We start from the raw sequence: 14,752 nt of genomic DNA, 5'->3' as shown, positions 1-14,752 counted from the left end.
ACTTAAGAGAGCAGAGACTACCTAACTGTCTAGTGAAGTTAGTGGTCTGTGTATATGGTAACTACTTGGGACTGGTATTCATATATATTGCCATGTAACAATGTTGATCTAATTCCAACATCAGAAAGGATAGGGCAATGAAACTCATATTAAATGCACAATATGGTGGTTCATTTAAAAAAAAATTTTTTTTACACTTATTTATTTTTGAGAAACAGAGTGAGACAAAGCATGAGCAGGGGAGGGGCAGAGACAGAAGGAGACACAGAATCTGAGGCAGGCTCCAGGCTCCGAGCTGTCAGCACAGAGCCTGACGCGGGGCTCAAACCCACAAACTGTGAGATCATGACTGAGCCGAAGTCGGACGCTCAACCGACTGAGCCACCCAGGTGCCCCTGTTGGTTCATTTAATGATGATTTGCAAAGAATACTGTCCAAGACCATCCCAATTATAACATTCCTTAATCAATGTTGCCAATCAAAGGAGCATTCTTTCTCTTCCTCCTTTAGGTTAATGGTTCTATCTTCCAGCTTTAAGCATTCTGAATATGTTACTGAGTACTTCCAGATTATTCTCATTTCCCTAAATCGAGGACACCCCCCCCCCCCCAAAACTAGGATCCATAAAATATAACACGTCTTCAGCAGGGAGAGCAGACTCAGAGAAGAGCAAACTATTTCTAAGTCTATCTGAAATGCCATGAAACTTACAAGTTTTGTCATGCCATATAACTAATTTCTTTAAAAAAATACTGAGATTCAAGACATGTAAACATTAACGGATTATTTGGCCACTCAGACATCAGATGCAGAAGCTTAATTCCATCACATTCTTTGTCATAAAAAACTTCAGGCTAAATACAATCCTACCGTTGATGGGTATTCCCCTCTGGTGCATCTGGCCCTTGCACAGCGGCTCACCCCTGACCTAGATGTTTTATAGCTGCTCAGTTCATTTTTCCTAAATACGGTATTTATAGCTACTTTTCAACTTCAATGCATAACATGTTACACAAACATACATACTAAATTTCACCATCAGTGTGCAGAATAATGCTTTGCGAGGTAGTTACGCCTTAGGGTCATTCGTAGCCTAAAGGTACATGATTAAGAACATCTTCAAAGACAAGCACTTAAATGGATGATGTAGGAATTACAGGTTGAAAAGGAGTGAGGTGGGAGCGAGGGACAGTTGTGATGTCTTTCATAGTATTCTAGATCTATACCTCGTTTCGTACAGAAAGATTTCATAAAAGACTCTGGTAACGTCTACCTCTACAAATCAAATCACACTTTAAATGTGCTAGCATTTAATAAATTAAGCAATTCTGTATCAGATTTTAATAAGATTACTATAGGATTTACTTTTCATGAAAGCTAGACAGTCACATTTAGCATGTGTTCCAAATGTATCATGGGATACATTTCCCTAACGTGGCCAATCCATCAAATCAGCGTCACATGAGAATTACTACCTTTAACAAGCTACTTCAGGGCTTAGCAAACTATGGCCTGGGAGCAAAATATGGCCAACTGCTCATTCTTGTGAGTGAAGTTTTACCAGAACACAGCCAGCCTCACTCACATGCCTACTGCCCTACAGGAGCAGAGCAGGGCAGCTGCAGAGCGCATCTGGGCAGCAAAGCCTGAAACGGGTGCTGTCTGCTCTTTACAGAATGGATGCTGACCCACAGCTGGTCCCAGAGCCTTGTCAGGAAGGAATTCAGAGAAGTGAAGTCACTATTGCCCATAAAACAATACAGTGCTTTTTAAAATGGAAACTAAGCAAATTAATAAAAGGCTGTATTAAAAGGCTTCAGGGATTTAAAGCCACCACAAAGTCAATACCAAAAGCAAACTGAGTATTTTCCCAATAAATACCTTCATTATTATACAAGTTTCATCCATAACAGTATGGTAGACTATAACAATGAAACTTACTTTAGAATGTCCCTGGCAAAGGCACCTGATTCTTAATCAGATGGTTAACATTACTCACAAAGTTCCAGAAAAATGAAACAATTATTGGCAGGTCACATCTGACCAAAGCAGTGAAACAGATATTACTGGGCACTTCAAAACCTCAGACATAAAGGAACTACGTACATATCAGTGAATGGAATCCCTGTCAAATACAATAAACTACATTCTTAAACAGAGTGCTTTTTTTTTTCCCAACGAAATCTGCTTTTCTCCAAACTGTATAACTTTGTAATTACTTTGTGTTTGTCCCTATAGTCTCTGCAAAAACAAATTCTGATTACTTTTTTTTTTTTTTTTTTTTACCTTGAGATCACGGTACACAATCTTTCCGGAATGTAGATAGTCCAAGGCAGAGACAATTTCTGCACCATAGAAACGTGTGCGGTCCTCGGAGAACACCCGCTCTCTCGACAAATGGAAAAACAGCTGCAGGGTAAACAGCAGGGACAGGATTGTAATAATTACTGATTTAGTGGGGGAAATTAACACAAACATAAAACACCTCTCACCACCATATTGTGATGATAGATAGCGTACTCTCAGTGGACGCGGAGCACTCTTACACAGCAGCTGGCTTATCTTCTCCAGGTTTCCAAGGGGAGACTGCGAGCTGTTAAATCAGCGTTTTAATCAATATACCAATCTTGTTTAAGGCATTCTGCTTGCTACCCATTTAACCTTCAGTTACCAGAGGAAAAAAGTACGCATCATCAGACTGCATTTCCCCTCACGGTCCTGTTGCTTCACTCTTGCAAGGATTAGGTATCGAGATATTATTAAAATAAATGAACACAACAGAGAGGGTATATTTCTACTTGGTTATTTGATTTGTATTTGATTTCCAAGGAAGGCCTGCTGATTCGCTAAAACAGATCGATGTGAACTTCCTTTCTTCCACAACTGCTGTTGATTTATGAGATCTCTGGAAACGTTTTCAAAGTCTGAACCAATGTTTTCTACAATGACAAACCATAAGGCTTCAAGTTTTTATGTTAGTAATGGTCAACACGGACTGAGGAGCTCCCGTTATTCCCCTTTTAGTGCTATTTCAATAATAACTACAACACCAACCTCTCCCCTCATATGATCACTTAAAACCATAAGCTCCTTCACTTCCTATGAATCACCTACAGGATTAACAGGTGCTCCCTGGGTGCTCACTGCGGCCAAGCACTCAGCCCTCCATTTAGACCAGCTCTTGATTTGCGAAACTGCCCACCTCATCTCTCAGTTCAACAATGCATGTATGGAAGGAGCAGGTTCCGGGCACTATGAATTGACTCTTAATGTACTGCTTCACTGTATTAAGAAATCCATCAGGAACACTGAAGGTTTGTTAATAGTGCTGAGGCCACTGCTACGTATCACAGTAGATTCTCAATACAGGTCTGTGATTAAAGGAATGAACCAATCAGTGTGTCCTTGACCACTGGATCAGAAATTAACTACGCCTTCACACGATTATGGACTTAGTGCCCCGACAAACATGTAAGAATCATGGTTATCCAAGATTTGTTCCTCACACAGCAAATCATAACTTAAGCAACATAAAAGAGGTTCCCTACAGACTTCTTCCCTTCTTCCTCCTCCACCTCCACTGAAGAGTCTGTCACACTGTTTTAAGATAAATTTTATGCATAACCCATTGTCACAGTGAAGAGTGGGAGATAATATGATGTAACAACTGCCAAAAAAGACTGGCTTAACATCAGTTATAGTAAAACTAAAATATTTGGCAGATAGTCCCTAAACTCTAATGCTATCTTGTCATATTGTATCAAATCTAAGATGCTCTTTATTGGGACTCCATCACCATTTTAAGTTAATAGCAAGAAACAAAAAAAGTTGGGGTGCCTGGGTGGCTCAGTGGGTTAAGTGTCCGACTCTTGGTTTCGGCTCAGGTCATGATCTCACAGTGCGTGGGATCAAGCCCTATGTCAGGGCCTACGTTGGCCTTTGCACTGACAGTGCAGAACCTGCTTGGGATTCTCTCTCTCCCTCCTTTCCTGCCCCCCCCCACCCCCAGCACAGGTACACGGGCGCGCACTCTCTAAATAAACTTAACAAAAAAAAAAAAACCCAAAAAAGTTGTCAATTAAAACTATTAATAAACCGTCAAATATAAAAGACAATATAGAAGGCATTCTGACTACAGAAATGTTAAATACGCCTTACAAGTGATCAAATACAGTATGCCAAAATAAAACCACTGCATATAATTACTCGGGGATATTTCTCAAAATTCACTCATTTATATAGGCAGATATATATTATTAATGCATAACCATTCAAATGAGGATGAGAGGTAGAAAGAAGTTTCCATTATCAGTAAAGCCACTCTGAAAAATTTCTGGGCCAAGTAACTTCTGCTGCCCTTTACACAAAATATCACTAACTTGGATGAAGGAACCCCTGTGATCTCTACGTAGATTTATGGCAACCTTCTAATGGGATGAAAATACTGTTTAGATCCCTAACTTTTCTTAAAACAATGTCAAGCCTACCTACTCATCTGCCACACAAAAGATAAAGATCCTCCCTAAATCAATATAATATGTGCAGCCTTCTACAGCTTTGCTTAGACCATATTCTTCAATTTGTCTCCCAGCCAATTTCTATAAAAATATCAGCTAAAAAAAAAAAAAAGATACTTAAGGAGAAGAATAATTTCTCAATCTGCTGTCCTCTGATGTACACCCGTGTTATCTTATGGAACTTATTCTTGCTATGATAACCCATATTCTCTTAATTGCCAAATCCAATGATCTATTTATGTCTTCCTGCTCTGGAACTGACAACATCAGCTATTGGCCCCCTTCTTGAACGTGTTCCTTGCCATTGGTAATACAGCTCTCTCTCCTGATTTTCTAGCTAACTCTCTGGATATTCCTTCTCAGTTTCTACCTTGGCTTTAAACCAACTTTCCACTTAGTGAGCATTAATTATTTTCAAGTCACTGTGTTGAGCACTAGGAAGAGAAAAAGATGGCATACAGATATAAAGAAATCATATGAAAAAATTAAAAGACTAAGACACAAGGAAAAAAGGGAAAAGGACACAGACAATTAAAATGAGAGGACTACAAATGAACACAGTTTATGAAAACATGCCACATTATAATAATCAATAAAGTAGAGATAAACACGTAAATGAGGCAATTTAGCATATCCAGAAATAGCATTGTCAATGGAAGTGTCGTGAGATAAGTATCTTTATACGCTCGTGGTTGGGATATAAGCAGACAGCAACTCTTCACAGGGCAACCGGAAATAGATACTATGATAGTTTTTAAAGCACCACAGTTTCTCTTCTAGAAATTTCCTTTTTAAAAAAACGAAATGTGTAAATCTTCTACATAAGGATATTCTCTGTAGCAGTGTATACAATGACAAAAATGTGAACACAGGCTTCCTACCATGTTGAAAAAAATCAGATTTCTCATCTAATCCCGTATCAAAATAACTTCTGATGTAACTAATAGTTAAACATAATATATTAAACTAATAATTAAAAAACTAGAAAAGTAGAATAGAAAGTCCATGGGGCCAGACTTACCCTCTTGCCCTACACAACTTGGCAGAAATGCATACAACAAAAAAATGACAATTACGAAAAATATGTAACAGAATTCTTTTTAGATACTGGACAAGAGGCAGCACAGGACTAAGATCCTTCTGAAAAGGGAAACAAATGAGTGAGTCCTAAAGCCACCCATCTTCTGTCCGGGGGTGCTGGGTGGAACATCACTGGCAGGAAAGGAAATCCCAAGCATGATTCAAGGTCTCACCACCAGAGAATGAGAGCAGATTTTGAGGAGGGTGAGGTAGATGGCATTTGCTGAAGAGAACACCAGTGAGCAAGAAGCCACACAAAATCCACATCGTTTAGTATGCCACAGAGTAGTGAGCACTGTAGTGTGTGAGGTTAAACTCTAGGAAAACCAGCAGAGTAGGAATGGAGATCTGTATGCCAAATAATTTCCAGAGGTCACTCCGAGCTGACAGACATTCAATTTCTACGCAGTCAAAACAGTGTCATTAGTGAATAGCCAGGCATTCAGTAGGTATTTCAAAAAAAGTCAAAGTACAAGTTAAACCTACATTATCAAGGTTAACAAATATGAAGAAGGCAACAAAACCCAGACATTCATGTAAAATTCCAATGATCTAGTATGCAAGCAGTAATTACTAGACATAAGAAGATGCAGGAAATAAGACCCATAACCAAGAGAAAAATCAGTCATTAGACACAGACCTTAAAAATAGCAGGGGTGATGGATTTAATAGACTGACTTTAAAACAGTACATGAGATGAAGGGAAATAGAAATAGAAATAAATGGGACTTCTAGAGATAAAGTGTACAGTATCTGAAAAATTTCAGTAGATGGGATTAACAACAAATTAGACACTGCAAGAGAAGAAAAGCAATCAGTATCAAATCACAATAAAAGAAACTATACAAATTGTAACTTAAAAAAAAAAAAGAGCCTTAGTGACGGGTTGACAGCATCAAGGAAGCTAACATATGCATAATGGCAGTGCCTGAAAAAGGGAGGGAGACACCTGCAAAATGATGCCCCAGATTCTCCAAACTTGGATAAAAATGATAAATGCATACATCTGTGTATCTCAATGAACCTCAACATGATGAAAATTCACAAACATGCATGAACTACTGGAACATAGGAAGTCAGAGCACATTCAAATCACCAAAAAACTGGTGACAGAAAAGCTTTTAAAAATTCTGAGGTTGGGGAAACATAACATACAGAAGAACAAATAGGAGAATAATCCTAGATTTTTCAGAGGCTACGTAAGCAAAAAGGCAATGGAGCAATACGGTCAAATGGCTAAATGAAAAACAAAAAGGCATCTTAAAATTCTGTATCCAGTAGGAAAATCCAAATAGTAAGGAGCAGCATATGTAAGAAAAAGGCTGAGGCCAGGGAAAGAGACCCTGGAAAAGATCAGGTGAAACGATCCCAGGCTCACACAGAGCCCAAAGTGCTTTGCATCCTTTCCAGGCAGGATGGAAAGGCCTCCTAAGAAATGTGGCACCCAGGACAGTCGGTGAGGTTCCTGCCTGGGCAGTGCGGCAATACCAGTGTCACAGCAAAGGCTAGCGTGGCCAGTCTACGGTTAAATGCAAGCCTGGAAATGATCATCGTTTATAAGTAAGAACAACATCATCCAATGAAAAATTATCAGGCACAAAAGGAACTAGGAAAATATAACCCATTACTAGGAGAAAAATGTGTCACTCAGAAAGTGACACAAATGACAGAGATAGAAGAATACTATGATAAAATAGCTATTAGGATATAGTCTAAAAGTTCAAAAGGTAGAGAGAGAAGCATAAGGAAATAAATGGGAGATATGAAAAGTCCCAAATTAAACTTCAAGAGATGAAGTCTGAGATGTCCTAGATGAAAAACAAAAAACTGATTTAATTAACAGCATGCTAGACACTGGAGAAAAAAATGGTAACAGACTTTAAGACACAGGAAACAGATCTAAAGTTAAAGATATAAAAAAATAATGAAAAAGATGAACAGAGCATTGATAAACCGTGGGATGATATCCCGCAGTCTAACATATGTATAAGTGCATTCTGAGGCTCGGATAAGAGAAATGAATGAACAGAAAAAAAATACTTGAATAATGTCCAAAAAGTTTTCAAATCTGATCAAACTATAAGCCTGCAGATTCACAAAGACTTAAAAGAAAACCCAACTGAAAGAAATGTGAAGAGGGGTGCCTGGGTGGCTCAGTTGGTTAAATATCTGACTCTTGATTTTGGCTCAGATCTTGATCTCCTTGTTTGTGAGTTCAAGCTCCACATTGGGATCTGTGTTGACAATGCAGAGCCTGACTGGGATTCTATCTCACCCTCTCTGTCTGCCTCTCCTCTGCTCATGCTCTCTTTCTCTCTCAAAATAAGTAAATAAACAAACAGGGAAACAAAGAAATGTAAAGAAAATCCTATAAGACACATCATAATTAAATAGCTGAAAGCAAGGGATAAAAGAAAAGTTTAATAGGACAGGGGTGGTGGTAAAGAGACACGTTAAGGGGCACCTGGATGGCTCAATTGGTTGGGCATCTGACTTCCGCTCAGGTCATGATCTCACAGTTCATGAGTTTGAGGCCCATGTCAGGCTCTGTGCTGACAGCTCAGAGCCTGGAGCCTGCTTCAGATTCTGTGTCTCCCTCTCTCTCTCTGTCCCTCCCCCACTCACATTTCGTCTCTCTCTCTCAAAAATAAACATTAAAAACAATTTTTAAAAATTCAAAAATAAAAGAGACATGTTAAGCACAGGGACCAAAGAATGAGTGCACGGCACACTCCTTGTCAGAAACTGTGTAGGGGCGCCTGGGTGGCTCAGTCGGTTAAGCGTCTGACTTCGGCTCAGGTCATGATCTCACGGTTCGTGGGTTCGAGTCCCACATCAGGCTCTGTGCTCACAGCTCAGAGCCTGGAGACTGCTTCGGATTCTGTGTCTCCCTCTCTCTCTGTTCTTCCCCTGCTCTCACTCTGTCTCTCTCTCTCTCACTCTCTCAAAAATAAAGATTAAAAAAAAAAAAAAAACTCTGCAAACCAGGAGAAAGTGGAGAGGCACCTTGATAGTAAGTAAATATAGAACAGGCAAACTAGAATTTTATACACAGCTAAAGTATCTTTTCAAAAATGACAGTAAAATAGAGCCTTTTGGGGACATGCAAAAGGTTAGAGAAATGAGCCCCAGAAACACTACACTATAAATGTTCAAGGTAAATGCTTCAGGCTGAAGCAAAATGGTACCTGATGGAAAACTGGATCTACACAAGGTAAAGAAGAGACTGTAAATCATAACTTTGTGGGTAAATATATGTTGATTTTTCTTGTGTTATTAATCTTTTTAAAAGACAGTTCTGGTTTAAAACAAAAACAACAATGCATAGTGGCATTTATGGCATATGTAAAGGTAAAATGTATTAACAGTAGCATAAAAGCCTGAAGGGGGGGAAATGAAGGTGTTCAGGTCAAAGGGTCTTATGGTATGTGAAATGGTACAACCTAACTTGAAAATAAAATGGGGTAAGCATGAGTCTGTATTTAAAACCTAACCCCCAAAAATGCAGTTCCCCCAAAACTTGCAAATAAAATATTAGTGAATACTACCAAACTCCTAAAGAAGAGATCATAACAATTTCATGCAAATACTTGCAGAAAATAAGAGGAGGAAATACTTCTCAACACATTACACAAGGCCAGCATTACCTTAATACAAAACCAAAGCTACTACATGAAAGGTATCAATATTCCTCATAATCACAGATGTAAAAAGTCTTAACAAAACTTTACCAAATCATATCCAACAAAGGCTGACAATACAACATGACTAGTGATGGTTAATTCCAAGAATGAAAGATTGGTTTAACATTTGAAACCAATGTAATTCACCGTATTAACAGACTAAAAAAGGGAAAACCATACGATCATCTCAAGCAATGCAGAAGAAGTTTTAAGAAAACTTGATGGCCACTGATACTAAAATCTCTTAACAAAGCAGGAACAGGAGAGAAGTTCTTCAACCTGATAAAAGGCATTTAAAAATGTATAGCTATTATCACACTTAATAATGACAGACTGAAACTCTTTTCCCTCTGAGAGTGGGAACAAGGATGTTCACTTCTTTTATTTGGCATTGTGCAGGAGTTCTTAGCCAGGTGAAATAAGGCATAGACAGACAGACAGACAGACAGACAGACAGACAGACAAATATATGAATGTCATTCAGATTGGAAAGGAAGTAAAACTGCCTTTATTCACAGGCAGTAAGCCTGTCTACAAAGACATTCCAAAGAAATTTACCAAAAAAAATTATAAAACAATAAGTGAGCTTCAGAAACCCATGGGATACAAGGTCAATACACAAAAGCTCAAATGTATTATATGCTAGCAATAAACAACTGGCAATGAAAAAAACCAGTAGAAATATGTAAGGGAAAAATTGGTAACAGTCGTGCAAGACTTACACAGTGAAAATTACAAAATGTGTCAGTAGAAATTAGAGAAGACAAAAGTAAACAGATACACTGAGCACATAGATCACAACACTAATATTGTTGACATGTCAGTTTTCCCCAAAATGATCTACAGACTCAAAGCAAATGCATCATAGTCCCAGCAGGCTTTCTCTGTAAAGATTAAGAAGCTGATACTAGATTGATATGGAAATGTACAGGACCTAAAAGGGCCACAACAATTCTGAGAAACAACAGTATTCTTCCTAATTTTAAGACATACTTTAAAGCTACCATAATCAAGACAATATGGTATCAGTGTAAAGAACGCCACATCAACTTACAGAACACAGTGGGGAGTCCAGAAACATACAAATACGTGGCAAATTGATTTCTGACAAAAGTGTTAAGGTCATTCAATGGGGCAGAGTACAGTACTTCCAATAAAAGATGCTGGAATAACTGGATATCCATATGGGAAAAAAAGGAACACCAATCCTTACCTTTTCATATGCATAAAAATCAATTTAAAATAGGTCACAGATCCAAATGTAGCAGATACAACTATAAAGTTCTAGAAGAAAATATTTATGATTTAGGGTAGACAAAGACTTCTTGGATAGCAGACCAAAAAAATAAAAACCAGAAAAGACAAGAATTGATAAATTGAGACTTCAAAACTAAAAAACTGTTGTCAAAAAATATCAGTGAGATGATGAAAAGACAAGGTAGAGTATGGGAGAAATAATTTTGATGCATATATTTGGCAAACTATTTGTAACCAGAACATATGAAGAACTCTTATAATAACAATGAGAAAATAATCCAATTAATAAATTAGGCAAAGTATTTGGACAGGTCACAAGAAATGAATAGCCAAGAAGTGTGTGAAAAGATATTTAATACCATTTTAATCATCAGAGAAATGCACCTTAAAACCACAATAATACACGTCTATATTCTGACTAGAATAACTAAAGAGATTGACCCCACCAAGTGTTGTGGAGTAACTAGAATTCTCACCACATTGCTATCAGAAACGTCAAATGACACTACTTTAGAAAACAATTCTGGACTTTTTTAATAAAACATAAACGTATGTTTACCACAAACTCAGCAATGATACTCCTCAGTGTTTACCTAAGAGAAAAGAAAACCTGTACATGAATGTGTGTATCAGCCTTTTTATTAGGAAATAACTGCAGTCAGTCCAAATGTACACCAAGAGCAGGGCAGATCTTCGTCTAGCCATGCAATCCATCACGACTCAGCAAGAAAAGGAACAAGCTATTGAGAAGTGCCACAAAAAGAATAAACTCAAAAACCTTTGGCTGAGGAAAAGAAACACACAGAGCAGTATATATTATATGATTCAATTTCAAAGAAACTTTAGGAAAGGTAAATCAAATCTTTAGTGTCACAAAGCAGGTCAGTGGTTGCCTAGGGCCTAGTGTGGGTGCAGGACGGGGTGACAGATGGCATGTCAGAACTTTTTGAGGCAACAGAAATATTCCACATCTTTATTATAATGGGGACTCCATGCACGTAATGTTGTTTGTCAAGACTCATGTAATGTGTATTTAAAGGGAGCACATTTTATTGCATGTAGATTATACCCAAGCAAAGTTGATTAAGTTAAGGAAATAATCTAAATGTCCCAAAATTTGGTAAGGATTTGATAAATTATAATATATCTACATAATTAATCAAGTAGACAATTAGTATATATTTTAGAATACTAAATAAAATGGAAAACGTGTACAGTATAAAAACAGGAAAATATATTAACATGGTAAGAGCAATTATTGCTAGGCGGTGAGATTTAGAGTGGTTTTCATCTTCTGTTTTTTACCTTGAAAATCACTTATAATTATTTGTTTGATATATATTCCCCAAACACTATGATTTCCATAAATACAGAGGCCATCTGTCTTGTTCATGTCATATACCAAGTATACAGTGACTAGCTTCTAGCAAGCAGTCAATAAATTTATTTTACAACTGAATTAAAATAACTACTTTTTTGGCTTTTTGATGTTCTGCAATGGACATGCAGTTGTTACACTGTAATCAGAAAGAAACTTTGCAAAGCTTTCAAATACATGTACTGTTAACCCCCGTGGCTAATTTAATGCTGTATTAGTTTTGTTTTTCTGTCAGAAGCACAGGGAAAAGCACAGGAAAAGACCATGCAAGTACTCTAGAGCTTTGAATCTTCAGAGCCAAACCTAATACGTAGCACATAATATGTGCTCAATAAATATGTAAAGAATAAAGGGAAATTCAAAAATACTTTCCAAATAATTATCTATAGGGAAAATAAGGTTTACACTTCTCAAGGTATTTTTATTAGAAGCATAAGAAAATCATATAAAATAATTGAATATTCTTGTTTTTGTTCAAAAACAACGAGTTACTTGCTACTCAAGCAAAAAACATAGAAAGTTTAGAAATTTAAGTTCCTTTAAGGGAACGACTACATGTCTTTTGTGTGTTGTACTTAGTCAAGCTGTTAGGAAGACACTAATGTAAACACATGATCTTAACCTACTAAATAAGACTATTTCTTCACAAAACCGGTAATGTTTATTTTGAAAATAAATTGCTATATCTTGCAAAACAGTTATATATTTTTTTTCTTAACTGAAGTGTAATTGACGTACAATGTTCCACTAGTTTCAGGAGTACATCATAAGGACAGTGACTTGATATTTTTATATATTATGAAGTGATCCCCACAATGTCCAGTTATGATCTGTCACCATACAAAGTTATTATAGTATTACTGACCATATCACCTATGCTGTATGTCACATCCCCGTGACTAATCTATTTTATAACTAAAAGTTTGTACACCTTAGTCCCCTACACCTATTTCACCCCACCCTCCCCCTGTGGTAACCAAGTTTATTTCCTGTATCTATGAGTCTATTTGTTTTATTTGTTCATTTGCTTTGTTTTCTAGATTCCATATACAAGTGAAATCATATGGCATCTGTTTCTCTGATTCATTTCACTTAGCGTAATACCCTCTAGGTCCATCCATGTTGTCATGAACAGCAAGATTTCACTGTTTTTTATGGATGAGTAATACTCCATCGTAAATGTATGTTTGTGTATGTATACATTATGTACACACAAAGTAATAAAAGTTATAGATAGAGAGATACATCATCTTCTTTATCCATTCATCTATCAGCAGTCACTAAGGTTGCTTTCAAATATCCTGGCTATTGTAAATCATGCTGCAATGAGCATAGAGGTGCACATATCTTTTCAAATTAGTTTTCATTTACTTTGAATAAAGACCCAGAAGTGGAGTTTGCTGGGTCATATGGTAGTTCTATTTTTAATTTTTTGAGAAACGTCCATGCTGTTTTCCATGGTCACTGCACCAATTTGCATTCCCATCAACAGTGTTCCAGGGCTCCCTTCCCACTACATTGTCACCAACACTGTTATTTTTTGTCTTTTTGTTAACAGCCAATCGGATGAGTGTGAGTGAGGTGATATCCCATCATGGTTGTGATTTGCATTTTTTGATGATGAGTGATGTTGAGCATATTTTCATGTGTCTATTGGCCACTTATATGTCTTCTTTGAAAAAAGTCTATTCAAGTCCTCTGCCCATTATGTAACAGAATTGTTTTTTTAAAATATTAAGTTGTGTAAGTTTTTCATATATTTTAGATATTAAATCCTTATTGGATGGGGTACCTGGGTGGTTCAGTCAGTTGAGCATCTGACTTCAGCTCAGGTCATGATCTCACAGTTCATAAGTTCAAGCCCCACGTCAGGCTCTGTGTTGACAGCTCAGAGCCTGGAGCCTGCTTTGGATTCTGTGTTTCCCTCTCTCTGTTCCTTCCCTACTTGTGCTCTCTCTCTCTCTCTCTCTCAAAAACAAATAAACATTAAAAAAAATTTTAAATCCTTATTGGATGTATTTAGAAATACCTTCTTCCATTCAGTAGGTTACCTTTTAGCTTTGTTGATCGTTTCCTTCACTGCAAAAATTTAGTTTTTAATGGAATTTTTCAAAAACAACAACAAAAAACCTGGACTTTAAAAAGTTCCTAACAATTATCATTGCAGTCTAAGATTTACAACACAACTTTTTTTCTTGCAAATACTACCTTTACAACTTTCAGTCATTCCTTTGTAATAGTAAAAAAACAAAAAACAAAAAACAAAAAAACTTAACTCCAGAGTAACAAAATATGTTCAATTTCAATGACTACATTCACTGCCATAATATCTGTTGAAGCTGAAACTTAAATATCCTAAAGAGAGTAAGTAAGTAAGCAACAAGAAATGCCAATCTATGCGATGTGCGGATTAACACCTCCCCTGGGTTTACAAAAAGACAAGATGAAAAGAATGGCTCTGGCCCACCTGCAGGGAAACTACTGGATGACTGATGCTGTCTTAAGTCTGTTTAGGCTGCCGTAACAAAATGCCACAGACTGGGGGTCGCTTGTAAACAAGAGAAATTTATTCTCACAGTTCTGATGAGTCCAAGATCAAGGCACTGGCAGAGTGGGGGTCAGGTGAGAACTTCCTTCCCAGTCTGTCATGGCTGTCTTTCTTCTGTATCCTCACATGGTGGGAGGGGCGAGGAAACTCTCTGGAGTCTCTTTTATGAGTACACTAATCCCACTCATGAGGGTTCCATGCTCATGACTAATCACCTTCCAAAGACCCCACCTCCTAATATCATCACCTTGGGGGCTAGGTTTCAACACATGAGTTCTGTGGTGAGGGG

At 37.4% G+C, this 14,752-nt stretch overlaps 1 protein-coding gene across 4 annotated transcripts in view; it reads right to left on the bottom strand.

Annotated features, from left to right (window-relative positions):
• Window positions 1-14,752, bottom strand: part of AKT3 (AKT serine/threonine kinase 3) — a 314,820-nt gene that overhangs the window by 64,412 nt on the left and 235,656 nt on the right. For all 4 annotated transcript variants that reach the window (XM_030302257.1, XM_030302261.1, XM_030302260.1 and 1 more), the window contains one exon: window positions 2,287-2,409. In XM_030302257.1, coding sequence (XP_030158117.1) covers window positions 2,287-2,409 — 123 coding nt within the window. The remainder of the gene's footprint in view (window positions 1-2,286; window positions 2,410-14,752) is intronic.

This window comes from Lynx canadensis, chromosome F1 (genome assembly GCF_007474595.2).
Source record: "Lynx canadensis isolate LIC74 chromosome F1, mLynCan4.pri.v2, whole genome shotgun sequence".
NCBI classification, from domain to species: Eukaryota; Metazoa; Chordata; class Mammalia; order Carnivora; family Felidae; genus Lynx; species Lynx canadensis.
Note: the sequence above shows the minus strand (reverse complement) of the source record. Positions and strands in the feature narration are given on the sequence as shown.